Source organism: Pogona vitticeps, chromosome 3 (assembly GCF_051106095.1).
Source record: "Pogona vitticeps strain Pit_001003342236 chromosome 3, PviZW2.1, whole genome shotgun sequence".
NCBI classification, from domain to species: domain Eukaryota; kingdom Metazoa; phylum Chordata; class Lepidosauria; order Squamata; family Agamidae; genus Pogona; species Pogona vitticeps.
In genome coordinates this window covers 43,290,822-43,304,068 of record NC_135785.1, presented here as the reverse complement: position 1 = coordinate 43,304,068, position 13,247 = coordinate 43,290,822, and the positions used below count along the sequence as shown (strand labels likewise).

At 41.8% G+C, this 13,247-nt stretch overlaps 1 protein-coding gene across 4 annotated transcripts in view; it reads right to left on the bottom strand.

The window, feature by feature from the left end:
- The window catches only part of SNED1 (sushi, nidogen and EGF like domains 1), an 88,532-nt gene that overhangs the window by 18,679 nt on the left and 56,606 nt on the right, over positions 1-13,247 (bottom strand). For 2 of the 4 annotated variants that reach the window (XM_072995914.2, XM_072995916.2), the window contains 5 exons: positions 11,160-11,333; positions 10,522-10,635; positions 2,775-2,888; positions 1,326-1,439; positions 1,002-1,115 (listed from right to left, as the gene is read on the bottom strand). In XM_072995914.2, the coding sequence (XP_072852015.2) occupies positions 1,002-1,115; positions 1,326-1,439; positions 2,775-2,888; positions 10,522-10,635; positions 11,160-11,333 (630 nt within the window). Of the gene's footprint in view, positions 1-1,001; positions 1,179-1,325; positions 1,440-2,774; positions 2,889-10,521; positions 10,636-11,159; positions 11,334-13,247 lie in introns of all 4 variants that reach the window. The other 2 variants (XM_072995913.2, XM_078389252.1) reach the window with 2 other exon arrangements.

The window sequence follows — 13,247 nt, the reverse complement described above, 5'->3', positions numbered from 1 at the left end:
GCAGTACATGGCAGGTATCTAAAATGTACAAATTGTTCCTTTTACGTTTTTTCCCCCCTCAAAGCTTGAAATAATAGAAACCTCCCTCAAAGCAGCGTGTGCTTCTCAGGCCTGCCTCAGATGCTCATCTGGGCCAAACAACTTCCCTCAGAACAGGAAAATGCTTGTGTCCTCTCGGCGTAAGTGGTCATAGGCATAGAAAACCAGAATGTATCCTCTCTCCCTCCCTCCCTCTCTAAATTCATTTTTATATCTTTATGGAGAAGAATCACATGATTCAGGCCATTTTGAATACAGATACTTCTAAAGAGCATCCAAATCACAGATTTCATCAGAGTCTGTGGAAATGGGCTCTTTGGTTCAGATAAACATTTGTACACTGCCTTTGCTGGGTTGTTGCAAGATTCTGGGCACCATCTTCTCCAATGAGTTCATTAGTCTGATTTCCACAGATCTAGTACTCACTCTTGGAAGTGTATTATATTACTTCAGATTCAGTTCAGTTAAGCAAGTACGAGTAAGTAACTCAATGTTACAAGAAGTACTATAAACACTTTATCTTGAATATCCGGTTATGGGGACCTAGCTTATTTTAATTTATGTTCATGGAGTGAAAGGGACTAAATTAATTGAATGGACACATCTAAGATTAGAACAGTTCTCCTTTCTCATAAGGCTGTTCCTTGAGGAAAGTGGGTCCTAAGAAGGAATCATCAAGTCAAGAGCCCATAACACTGAGATGACTCGCTGCAACAATAAAAGTCTTATTTAACACATACTCTATTTGGCTATAGCTTAACTACTGAGGCTCCATTTATAAACTGTGATCTGTACATTATGAGGAGATTTTGCATCTCCCAAGTGAGTAGAGGAAAGGAAAAAGAGAGAGGAAAGCACAGCATTTTATTGCCTCTTATGCATCTACTATTTTTGGAGACCAGCATGGATTAAAAGCAACTCTATTCTAGACAATGATGGGAGTGGCTTTTTGGTCTAGTTACCTTTCTCACAGTTCTTGCCAGTATAGCCCACTTTGCAGGTGCAGATATGAGATCCATTACTGGGCAGACAGTAGCCTCTGCTCCCACAGGGGTTGGAGAAACAAGAGTCACTAGCTGGGGAAGATGTGCACAATGAACAGTTCAAAACAGCACTTCTTAAAGGCGACACAGGCCTCTCTAGGAAAACATGGATATTTGTCAGGGGATGATCAAACTTCTTCCATCAAATCATTTATGTACTTATTTATTGTACCAACATTTCCCAAAAAGACTAATGAGGACTTCTGAATTTACTAGGTGCCTTCCCCTTTCATCTCAGCTTACCTATTTCACAATGGTAGCCAAAGAAACCCTCTGGACAGACACACAGATAGGAACCACTGTAATTTTCACAATCTCCTCCATTCCGACAGGGGTTTGAATCACAGGCATCCACTTCTGAAGGGCACAAATACACTCACTCAGATATCTGTAGGAGGTGTCACATGAATTAAGAAGATGATTCTGCATCTGGTAGAGAATCCCTTTGCAAAGGAGCCTGTTGTTCTGCAGTGCAGTGAAAACCCTCCCTAGGGCCATCCATGTTTTCCCACATCTATCTCCCCAGTGAAAAAGAAAGCAGTGAATTAAAATTAGGATAGATGATGGCATACTTCCTGCATCCCACCCAACTGTAGGATGCCCACTGCTTGTGGCACCTGAACCACTGGCCTCCAGGTTACTGGCCCCTCCAGATTTTGGAGGGGAAAAAAAAAGGAATCTCTCTCTTGCTAAATATGCCCATATAAACATCCCTGATCAACATGCAATGCCAAATTTACTGAGAACAAATCCACATTCAGCTGCTGAAATAAATTGTTTAAAGGGAATTTTTCGCAGACATATTCATTTGGAAGTTTGGAGATATTTACGCTGACAGAATCAAAAGCTTTGGTGATGGAGGAAGGAGGTATTAGGTGAAATATGTGGGAAGAAAGGGTTGCTGAAAATGAGAAGGTGCTTGGACAGTATCAGACACTGATGCTTAAAACTTCATCAAACAAGATGAATTGGATTGTATGAAGTTAGTGGCCCTGTGACAATGGCTTCTTTACTAATATATGGAAATCTGGTACCGCAATGACTCGGTGTGAGAAATTACAGGTAATTTGGTCCCAGAGCAAGAAAATTACATGGTTGCTTCATAGCACAATGCCATCCAAATCTCTCTAGGCAGATGTCTTCAACATAGGTTCAAGAGATTAGAGAAGTTACAACATCTATTTTACCATTGCTATGACCATGTAGGTTGTGAGACCCGTACCTTCACAAAAGACAGTTGTCACATTTCAAGATATGCAAAATTATATGGCTTGCGCTTGATCTACCACGAGAGGCTGATCAGGAGCAGAATACATGTGAATTCCATATTAGGTCCCAGGTTCAGTCCCCACTATCTCCAGACATGAGTGAAAAATACTTGCCTGAAGTGCAGGAGGAACTGATTGCCATCAGTAATGATGGTAATGGGCCAGATAGATCAGTGACCTGACCTAATATAAGAAAACTTTCTATGTCCCTAAACAACACTAGTAACTTGTAAGCAAAAGGAAAGATGAATCAATAAAGAGGACCAAGTAACTTGACGGAGATTCTAGTTTCAAGGTGGGGATCTATGTTAATCAGTTCCAGCAACGATAACAACAAGTCTTAGGATATCTTAAAGACATTGTAACTGCTGGAAGAAAGAATCCTGGAAATCCAAGGAAGGGTAGTCATGAATTCATTATTTACCCGTTTCACACTGAGTTCCAACAAAACCTTCTGGGCAATGGCACTTAAAGGATGCAGGGAAATCTTTGCAGGTCCCACCATTCTTGCATGGAGCAGATCTGCATTCATCAATCTCTACAGATACAAAATAAAAAAAAAATAGCTTTTATAATGAGTGCATTGGCACAATAGCAATGGTTGAAGGCCAAAAATAAAAAGCACACAGAAGCATCAGAGTAACAGTTACCAGGAAGATATGTCATGTTTTGCATAAAATCAAGTCACAATCATGTTCTTTCTGAAAAATAAATTCCTACTGTGACAGTGATTCTTTCTTTTCCTCTGCTGTATCAAAAAGAAAAACCAAAACAAAGCCAAAAGAAATCCTCCCAACCTTTTACTTTCAACAGCCATCACACCTCTGCTGCATCATCCAGTGTTTTAAGACTTAAATTCAGTAAGTCGGTCATTGGGAACCATGTGATGTAACCCTCATTTACACTTATGCACCTTTATTGGTGCAAAGGGCAGAAAAGTGTAAGCATTTCTAAAGTAATCCATTCAGGAAAAGATGTTTTACAGTTTCTGCATTTCTCTTATTCAGCAGGAGAACATGGGACTGGACAAAAAAGTCCAAGATGTCCTCTTCTGTTGATGGGGACAAGCCGTAGCACGGCAAGGAACATATCATCCATAAAGAAGTCCTATGTTCCGTACTTCTCCAGCCAGTCTCCACCTATGCATTTAACCAACATTAGTTGTAGAGAATCTAAAGCTTTTAAAGCATTTCCAAGAATAATCTAGAGGTAATGGTATAAATTATATATATAGGGAGACAGGGAAAGTTACCGAAAATTGAACGCAGACTTCCAAAGAATAGCAAGGAGAGACAAGAGGGCCTTCTTAAATGAACAGTGCAAAGATATAGAGGAAAATAATAGAAAGGGAAAAACCAGAGATCTGTTCAAGAAAATTGGAGATATTAAAGGAACATTTTGTGCAAAGATGGACATGATAAAGGACAAAAATGGTAGGGACCTAAAAGAAGCAGAAGACATCAAGAAGAGGTGGCAAAAATACACAGAGGAATTATACCAGAAAGATCTTGATGTCCAGGACAACCCAGATAGTGTGGTTGTTGATCTTGAGCCAGACGTCCTGAAGACTGAAGTCAAGTGGGCCTTAGAAAGCATGGCTAACAACAGGGCTAGTGGAGATGATGGCATTCCAGTCAAGTTATTTAAAATCTTCAAAGATGATGCTGTTAAGGTGCTACACTCAATATGCCAGCAAGTTTGGAAAACTCAGCAGTGGCCAGAGGATTGGAAAAGATCAGTCTTTTTTTAAGTACAGTGGATTGAGCACAGATGTCCAGCGCTCCGCCTTGCCAGGTGATTATTGATTTCTTTCATCCTGTGACACCAGATTTGGTGGACAAGGCACTTGATCGCTGTCGGGCCACCACCTCCTCCCTTAACCCTTGCCTGGCCTGGCTAATCAAAGCAGCCAGGCCTGTAACAACGGAATGTGCCACTGCAATAATTAATGGGTCTCTCACTAATTAGGCCCATTTAGGAAGAAACCAAATTTGGCAGTGGATGATATTGGAAATTATAGGCCCATCATCAATGTTTCTTTCCTTAGCAAAGTGGTCGGAGAGGATGGTGACAGACCAGCTTCAGACACTCTTGGACGAAACCAATGCCCTGGACCCATTTCAGTCGGGCTTCAGGCGTCGTTATGGCACAGAAACGGCACTGGTCGCTCTGATGGATGACCTGCTGAGGGAGGCCGATGGGGGCAACATGTCCCTGTTGGTCGTCCTTGATATCTCAGCTGCCTTCGATGCCATCAACCATGGTATCCTCCTGGGGAGGCTCTCCGAGTTGGGAATCGGTGGTGTGGTGCTTGCCTGGCTCCAATCCTTCTTGGAGGATGGTCCCCAGAGAGTACAGTTTGGGGAGAGTGTCTCGGCCCCATGGAGTCTCAACTGTGGGGTTCCGCAGGGGTCAAACCTCTCTCCAATACTGTTTAATATCTATATGAGGCTGCTGGGTGGGGTCATAAGGGGGCGCGGGGCATCGTGCCATCAGTATGCTGATGACACGCAGCTCTACATCTCCTTCTCACCTACTTCAGTGGATACCGTTCTGTCCCTTCAGCGCTGCCTGGAGACTGTACTGCAATGGATGCTGCTGAATGGGTTGAGGCTGAACCCGGACAAGACGGAGGTCTTGAGGGTGGGTGGTCCATCCATTAGCGGTTTGGGTGACTCCCTTTCTTTTGGAGGGACGACCCTCACCACAAAGAGTGAGGTCCGCAGCTTGGGGATACATCTGGACCCAGCGCTTACCATGGAAACCCAGGTGGCGTCCGTGGTCCGTTCCACCTATTTTCATCTATGGCGGAATGCCCAGCTGCGACCATATATTGACCGGGGGGGGGGCTTACTACTCTTGTCCATGCGCTCGTAATCTCGAGATTAGACCATTGTAACACACTCTACGTGGGGCTGCCTTTGAGATTGATGCGGAAGCTTCAAATGGTGCAAAATGTGGCAGCCAGGCTTCTTAGTGGGGTGAGAAAATATCAGCATAACTCCCCCACTATGGCTGCTTTGCACTGGTTGCCCATTCGCCGCATTGATTTCAAAGTGCTAATGATGATGTACAAAGCCCTAAACGGTTTGGGACCTCGATACTTGGCAGATAGTCTTCTCCCACCTAGATCTACCCGAATCACCCGATATAGCCAGCAGGGCTGAGGGACCTAACACTGAGAGAGGCCCGGAAGGAAAGAACAAGAAACCGGGCCTTCTCGGCAGTGGCCCCTCGGATATGGAATACTCTCCCAACTGAAATCCGTCTGGCACCCTTGCTGAGTGTCTTCAAAAGCCATTTAAAAACTTGGCTCTTTAGGCAGGCCTTCCCTCTAGTCAACTAACTGATCTTTATTTTTTCTTTCCTGAGCTATGTCATCTTGGTAATGTTCTTATTAGAAATAAGTGTTAAAGTTTGTGTTTCAGATGTTTTTATGTTTGCTATATTGCTATGTTTTTATTATGTATGTAAGCCGCCCCGAGGTAGACTTTGTCTAGGGGGGTGGGGTAAAAGTCTAATAATAAATAAAATAAAGAAATAAAGAAATAAATAGTCTACATCCCAATCTCAAAGAAGGGCAGTGCCAAAGAATGCTCCAATTACCATACAATTGCACTCATTTTACACGTTAGAAGGTTATGCTCAAAATCCTCCAAGGTAGGCTTCAGCAGTATGTGGACCGAGAACTCCCAAACTGCTAACATGCGCTGGATTATGGAGAAAGCCAGAGAGTTCTGGAAAAACATCTACTTCTTCATTGACTACACAAAAGCCTTTGACTGTGTGGACCACAGCAAACTATGGCAACTCCTTAAAGGAATGGGAGTGCCTGACCACCTTATCTATCTCCTGAGAAACCTATATGTGGGACAGGAAGCAACAATTAGAACTGGTTATGGAAACACTGACTGGTTCAAAATTGGGAAAGGAGTACGACAAGGCTGTATATTGTCTCCCTGTTTATTTAACTTATATGCAGAATACATCATGCAAAAGGCTGGATTGGATGAATCCCAAGCCGGAATCAAGACTGCTGGAAGAAATATCAAAAACCTCAAATATGCAGATGATACCACTCAGATGGCAGAAAGTGAGAAGGAATTAAAGAACCTTTTCATGAGGGTGAAAGAGGAGAGTGCAAAATGGTCTGAAGCTCAACATGAAAAAAACTAAGATCATGGCCACTGGTCCCATCACCTCCTGGCAAACAGAAGGGAAAGAGATGGAGGCAGTGACAGGTTTTACTTTCCTGGGCTCCGTGATCACTGCAGATGGTGACAGCAGCCACAAAATTAAAAGACGCCTGCTTTTTGGGAGGAAAGCGATGACAAACCTTGACAGCATCTTAAAAAGCAGAGACATCACCTTGCCAACAAAGGTCCGTATAGTCAAAGCTATGTTTTTTCCAGTAGTGATGTATGGAAGTGAGAACTGGACCACAAAAAAGGCTGACCACTGAAGAATGGATGCTTTTGAATTGTGGTGCTGGAGGAGGCTCTTGAGAGTCCCCTGGACTGCAAGAGAACAAACCTATACTTTGGCCATCTCATGAGAAGAGAAGACTCCCTGGAAAAGACCCTGATGTTGGGAAAGTGTGAGGGCAAGAGGAGAAGGGATGACAGAGGATGAGATGGTTGGACAGTGTCATCGAAGCTACCAACATGAATTTGACCCAACTCCAGGAGGCAGTGGAAGATAGGAGGGCCTGGCGTGCTCTGGTCCATGGGGCCACGAAGAGTCAGACACGACTTAACTAAACAACAACAACAATGGTATAAATGTGGGTTTGGACAAGCCCCTCACCAAGGAAAGTCTGACAGTGCACACATATATCCAGGAGCAATGTCTAAAAAGCAGAATACCTGGCAATATATGTTAGCCTAGAGTGGTCTATTGACTAGATAGGCGGGATATAAATAAAATAAATAAATAAATAATAGGTGCCTTGAGTTCCTTGGGGGGGGAAGGAAGGGAGATAATGTACAGAACCTCTTATACTACAGCATATTCTAATGCACAAGGTTGTTGTGAGGACAAATTGATATTTGAAAGCATGTTGAAAGTTCTAATATCCTGTAATGGAATTTACTTAACAACTTTATTATTTAATAGTAAGGAAAAGAATATAGTTTTCATTGAGACAGCACACACATCCTTTCAACCCCCAAATATGATGGACTGCAATACTCATCAACTAATACTAGCTGGGGATGGTGAAATTCGTAGTTCAACACAACTGACTGCCAGATCTGTGTTGTTTCATTTTTTAATAAGCAGACAACTGTGTTCTTTGCAGTTCTTTCTGTTTTTCCCCTCAGAAGGCTGGGCTTTCCATGTCAATTGTATTAAAAGTCCAATTTTTTAGTTTTTATTTCTGTTATCTCATAATGTGATATCTGAGAATATAATGGGAAGTTACACAGTCTTTCCATTTTTCTATCTCAGTTTGTCCATGTGATATTGACATAATGATGTAATAATATAGTAATTAGTCTTAAAACTGCAGAGTTGGAAGGGACCCTATGGATCATTGAGTCCATTCTTTGTCAAGGAGGCATAGTGGGGAACTGAACTCCCAACCTAAACCACTGAGCTATCCTGCAGTTACCTTTCACTAGCTGACAGAGAGGGCACACAGAGCACCTGGCAATAGTTATCCTTGGCCAAATCTTGATTGGACTGCTGCATGAATTTTTTACGGGTTGCCTTTGAAGACTGCTCTGAAACTTCACTTAAGGAAGTGTCTTGATTACTGAATGGGTGAATGCAATATATCTCAATCATTTTAGGATCCACTGGTGGCTGTTTCCAGACACAGTACAAAGTGGAAGTTTTAATTGTTAAATTTCTACTGGCTTGGGATCTGGGGAATAGAAGGACTATATTCCATCACACAAAACATGTCAGAATATTAAAATGATCCCAAGTTTGGAGGTGATTAAAGACAGGACAGAGCTTGGGAAAGTTACTTCTTTTCATTAATAATTCTCTGAATTTACCAGTCGGGGTGGAAAATGTCACCGGCAGAATATGCCCCCCAGGGAGACTCGCATAGCGCCACACTGGATGTCTTTTCAACACTAGATGAAGGTGTTTTTATTTGCCCAAGGCTTTTAGTTTTCTTTATTTTAATTTGTATTTTTAACCAGGTTGGATGCTGGCATATTTTGGCTATTCTATTTATTTTTCCTACATTGTTCTCATTGTTTTGTTCAGACAACATTTTCCATGTTATAGACTCTTAGAGCAGCCACAAATAAATTTTAAAGCATAATACACAAACTACAATTTATCCCAAGGATGTTTAATCAGAAGTAAATCCCACTAAGTTAAATGGGATTTACTATCTTGTTAGTGTGTCCTAAGTAAATACAAATAAAATACTTGCACTTTTAGGCATGTTCAAGCATGAGCCACAGGCTGGAGTTTAATACTGGGACTCATTCACTTCTTTCCAGGACTCTGGTCTCCTTCTCACTGAGGTGTTAAACCTATGCCTAAAATGTATCATTCCAGAACTCAGGGGAGGGTTTACATGAAGAAATGCTTTTCTGTACACAAAAAATCCCTAAGAAAAAGAAAAGCTGGATTGCTCAGTGGTTTGGTATCTGGCTGTGGAGCCAGAGGTTGGAAGTTTGATTCCCCACTGTGCCTTCTGGGAGAAGAGCAAATCTATGTGAACTTGGGCAAACTGTACAGTTCCAGGATGCTCTTAGAAGAAGGGAATAGTAAATCACTTCTGTGTATTCTCTGCCTGGAAAACCCTGGAAATGGTCCTCGTAAGTTGGAATCAACTTGACATCATTCAATTATTATTAAGAAAAGAATCAAATTCGGGGAGAAATCAAAGTCTATAAATAGTTCATCATTAGAGCTGAAAGCACATTAGTACTAGAGAGCGGTGACTGAGGTAGCCTTTCCTGTTTGTGAAATCAGACTTCACAAGAATTCGTAAGTCTTAAAGACCACTCATATCAAAGAGCAAGCTGATCTGAAAACTCTAGATATGAGGAAAGCTTCTTTGTCATTCACAGACAAGCAGCCCTGTAGGATATTCCCGTACGAAGGACAGGCAATCTATAATACTTGTTTCTGCTCAAGAAGACGTTCAGCTGGTGGATATACAGTGGTGCCCTGCATAGCGACAATAATCTGTGCAGCAAAAATCGTCGCTATACGGATTCATCGCTATGCGAAAATAAAAAGCCCATAGGAATGCATTAAAACCCGTTTAATGCATTCCTATGGGCAAAAAACTCACCTTTATGCGAAAATCCTCCATACAGTTGCCATTTTCGCTGCCCGGTAAGCGAGGAATCTGGGCGAAAACACGGCGGGTGGCCATTTTTTTACCCGCCGGCCATTTTGGAACCGCCGATCAGCTGTTCTAAAATCATCGCTATGCGAAAATCAGTAAGTGAAACAGCGTACCGATCGTCGGAAAGCGATTTTTTACCATTAGAAACATCACAATGCGATCGCAAAAACGATCACAAAAACTTAATCGCTATGCGGATTTGTCGTTAAACGGGGTGCCCGTTAAGCGAGGCACCACTGTATGGTCAGTCACAGAAAGGGTTTATCTATAGTGGGATTCCTAGTAACTCACCATAGCACAGAAGCCATTTCAGCGCTTGCATCATCCGTCCCACCATCTTGCCCTTTAAATTAGTTTTAATTATTTGACATTGTCTTTTTGTGTATGTGGATTGGTATGTTTACTTTTGGTCTTTGTATAACTATTACGTTTAATGCTTTTTAAAGTATGTCTGCTTTATTCTGTTGTGAACCACCCTTAGTGGCTTTGGCAGCCATATGGGTGGTATAGAAGTTGAATGAAAGAATATTGAAAAACCTTCCATTTTCTGGAAGGCAGGAGCCAATTTTAAGTACACTTACTAAATCATTTCAAATTTCTGGAGGTTGTTTGATCAAACATGGCTGCCTTCCTTTTCTATCTTTTTATTTTATGGTTCTTAGTATTTTATTGTAACAATTATTTTAAAAGAGCCAATGGTTGCAGCAGCACTGTGGTCCCCTAATCATACTACAGTAACTGTTTAAGAAGACTGCTCTACAGTTTTCTCAGTCTTTAAGCATATTCATTAAAAAACACACCTGCACTCATATATGCAACAACATGCTATTGCATTTGCACGTTCTCTTACCCAACTCACAGTGGTGTCCTGTATAGCCAGCCTTGCACAAGCAGAGGAAAGAGGCAATTCGATCTTTACACAAGCCCCCGTTCATACATGGCTGAGAATGGCACTCATCAATTTCTAGAAAGACACAGTGGAGAGAGAACCATTATTGAGATGCAGTGGAAGTCCCAAAGTCTAGGTAAGCTCTGGAACAGAGCAGCTCATCCTGCCTCACAGTTCTTAAGTGCAAAAGATATGTTACTATAAAATGTCTACATGCCAGACTCAGTGCATTTTAGAAACAACCACTCCTATCCTAACTTGGGAAGTAAGGACATTTGTAAAAAAGAGAATTTATAAGCTAGAAAAAATGTACTCCCACCTTTCACACTAGATTCAAGGGCAAAGCATATGTAAGGTGGAAATGGGCTGTAGCTACATAGTGGAACACATACTTCACAGGCAGCATTCCAGGTTGAATCCCTAGTAGCCCTTCCCTGGGCTGGGAAACACTCCTGTCTGAGACCTTTTAAAAGCTGCTGTGAGTTAAAGCAGCTTTCAAATGGGCCACTCTAAGAAACCTGCTGTCTAGTGGCAAATCCTCCTGCCCTTATAAACTTGACAGACATGCTTCCCACAAAACACATCATAAATCAAGTTACCATTACACTGTGGAGGGTCACTCCAGGCACCTTTTCCTCTGCACACACTGGGGTTGTTTTGGGGACTCAGAGTATACCCAAGATCACAACGATATTCTGCCAGAGACCCCATCTTTGTTGAGTTGAATGCCACGTGAGCATGCCTCACCTCACTGGGAACACCACAGTCTACCTCTAAGAGGGAGAAAAAGAGATAATCAGAGATGCTGTGGGAGAGAAAAAGTTATAGAGAAAGGAATCCATAATACCTCTTATGACGGAAACCAGCATTAACTAAAAGCTTTGCTCTGAAGGGGGGGGGGAGGGATGACCTACTTTTCTCTACAGCACTGGTTCTTAACCTTGGGTTACTCAGGAGTTTTGAACTGCAACTCCCAGAAGCCTTCACCACCTGCTGTGCTGACTGGGGTTTCTGGGAGTTGCAGTTCAAAAGGATCTGAGTAACAAAGGTTAAGAACCACTGCTCTACAGCAAAGAGCTATATGAAACTTGGTGAAAGCAACTCTGCAAATCATATTAGAAAATTATAATAAAATATTATATTATAAATAAATAAATAAATAGATAAATAGATAAATAGATAAATAAATAAATAATAAATTATTATTATTAAATTAAAAAATTATGATTGTGTCAGGGCAAGTACTGACACCAAAACATAAAGCATGCTTACTAAAGGGATGACCTTCTTTGTGGAACTCTGGAACATTAACATGGATAGCTACAACTCTGTGGAGGCTGGTCATTCGGGCAATGGCTTTGGCTACCTTTAGCCAACCTCTTCCTGGCCTGCCTACTTACTAGAAGCAAAGAGCCATTGCCCCACCTGTGTCCCCCTCTCTCCTGAACTTCCAGGCTCATAATTCTCTGTGTGACTGGGTGAATGCCTAGGGTGTGGAGAGGAAAAACATGAGCAAATGAATATGACTGAAGAAGCCAACGGCCCAGTTTTATAACCATTCACTAGAAAGAAAAGAAATTCATGGAGATATTGTGTAAACTAGCGATGAATACTGTGAATGAAAACACATTAGTTTCTATGTTCAACAATATTATTTGAACATAGCAACTAAAGTGCTATCATTCACTATATTATTACTAGCTTATATAGCTTTGAAACCAGGCACAGAGGGAAACAGTAGCAGGCAGGAACATTTCTAATAGGAAAGGAGAAGGTACGTTCCTCAGGTTAGTTGTGATATAAATGAATAGTGGGGAAGTGAGGCACTGTCAGAGAGAGAAGAGAGATACATAATCCTGACCCAAATTGTTATCTCTCATTTCACTCACCATTGGGTGAAGAGCTTTTTACTATGCTTTTTATTGGATGTAATTACCCAGAATTGTGGGATAGTCACTGATCTTTTATTTCTGGAGGAGCCATTTTCTAGGTGGATCTCTGCCAGTTTCCAGGTGAATCCCCATCTCAGAGCAGACAAGCAGCAAGAGACTGCTTTAAGAGGAACTGCTCTCACTAATAATTAGTGCCCTAATCATTAACAATAAAATGGTCCACCAAAAATAGCTGAAATGGGAGTGTGGACAACAATAGACTCACAGTCCATCCTCCTTTGTTGCTTTCATCTCATCCATCTTTCCTTGTTTTCTTGCCCCAGGAGCTTCCTACAGCAAATCCCTGTCTTTGTATTTTTTTAAAAATTGACTTTCTGCCCTTGTGTGTTGTTTCTCCCCCTCCTCCACCACAAGCTTTGACAGGCAGAGAAAACAACAATGGGGTAGCCACTGGGGAGCTTTGGGTTTACTGGCAGAAACAGCATGCTGCAAGTCAGTGGAACAACTGGGGTTTATTTTACTCAAGAATATGTATACATGCTGTATGGAAAATCAGCTTCCCTGCAGAGCTTGCTCCTTGTACTCCCATTCCTAATGGGATTTTTTTAAAAGTGCTTTTTTCTTTCTTTCTTTTTTTTTTTTTTGAGCCTTGAAAAAATTCCCACAGTGGGTGCAGGATTTAGGGAAGTGTCTAGAAGAGGATTAAGTCTCTCTCCTCCCCCAACACCTGATGATCATGTTCTGTCTCAGTTCCTGAGTTATAGCATGAGTGGGGTAGACCAACTGAGGATCCTT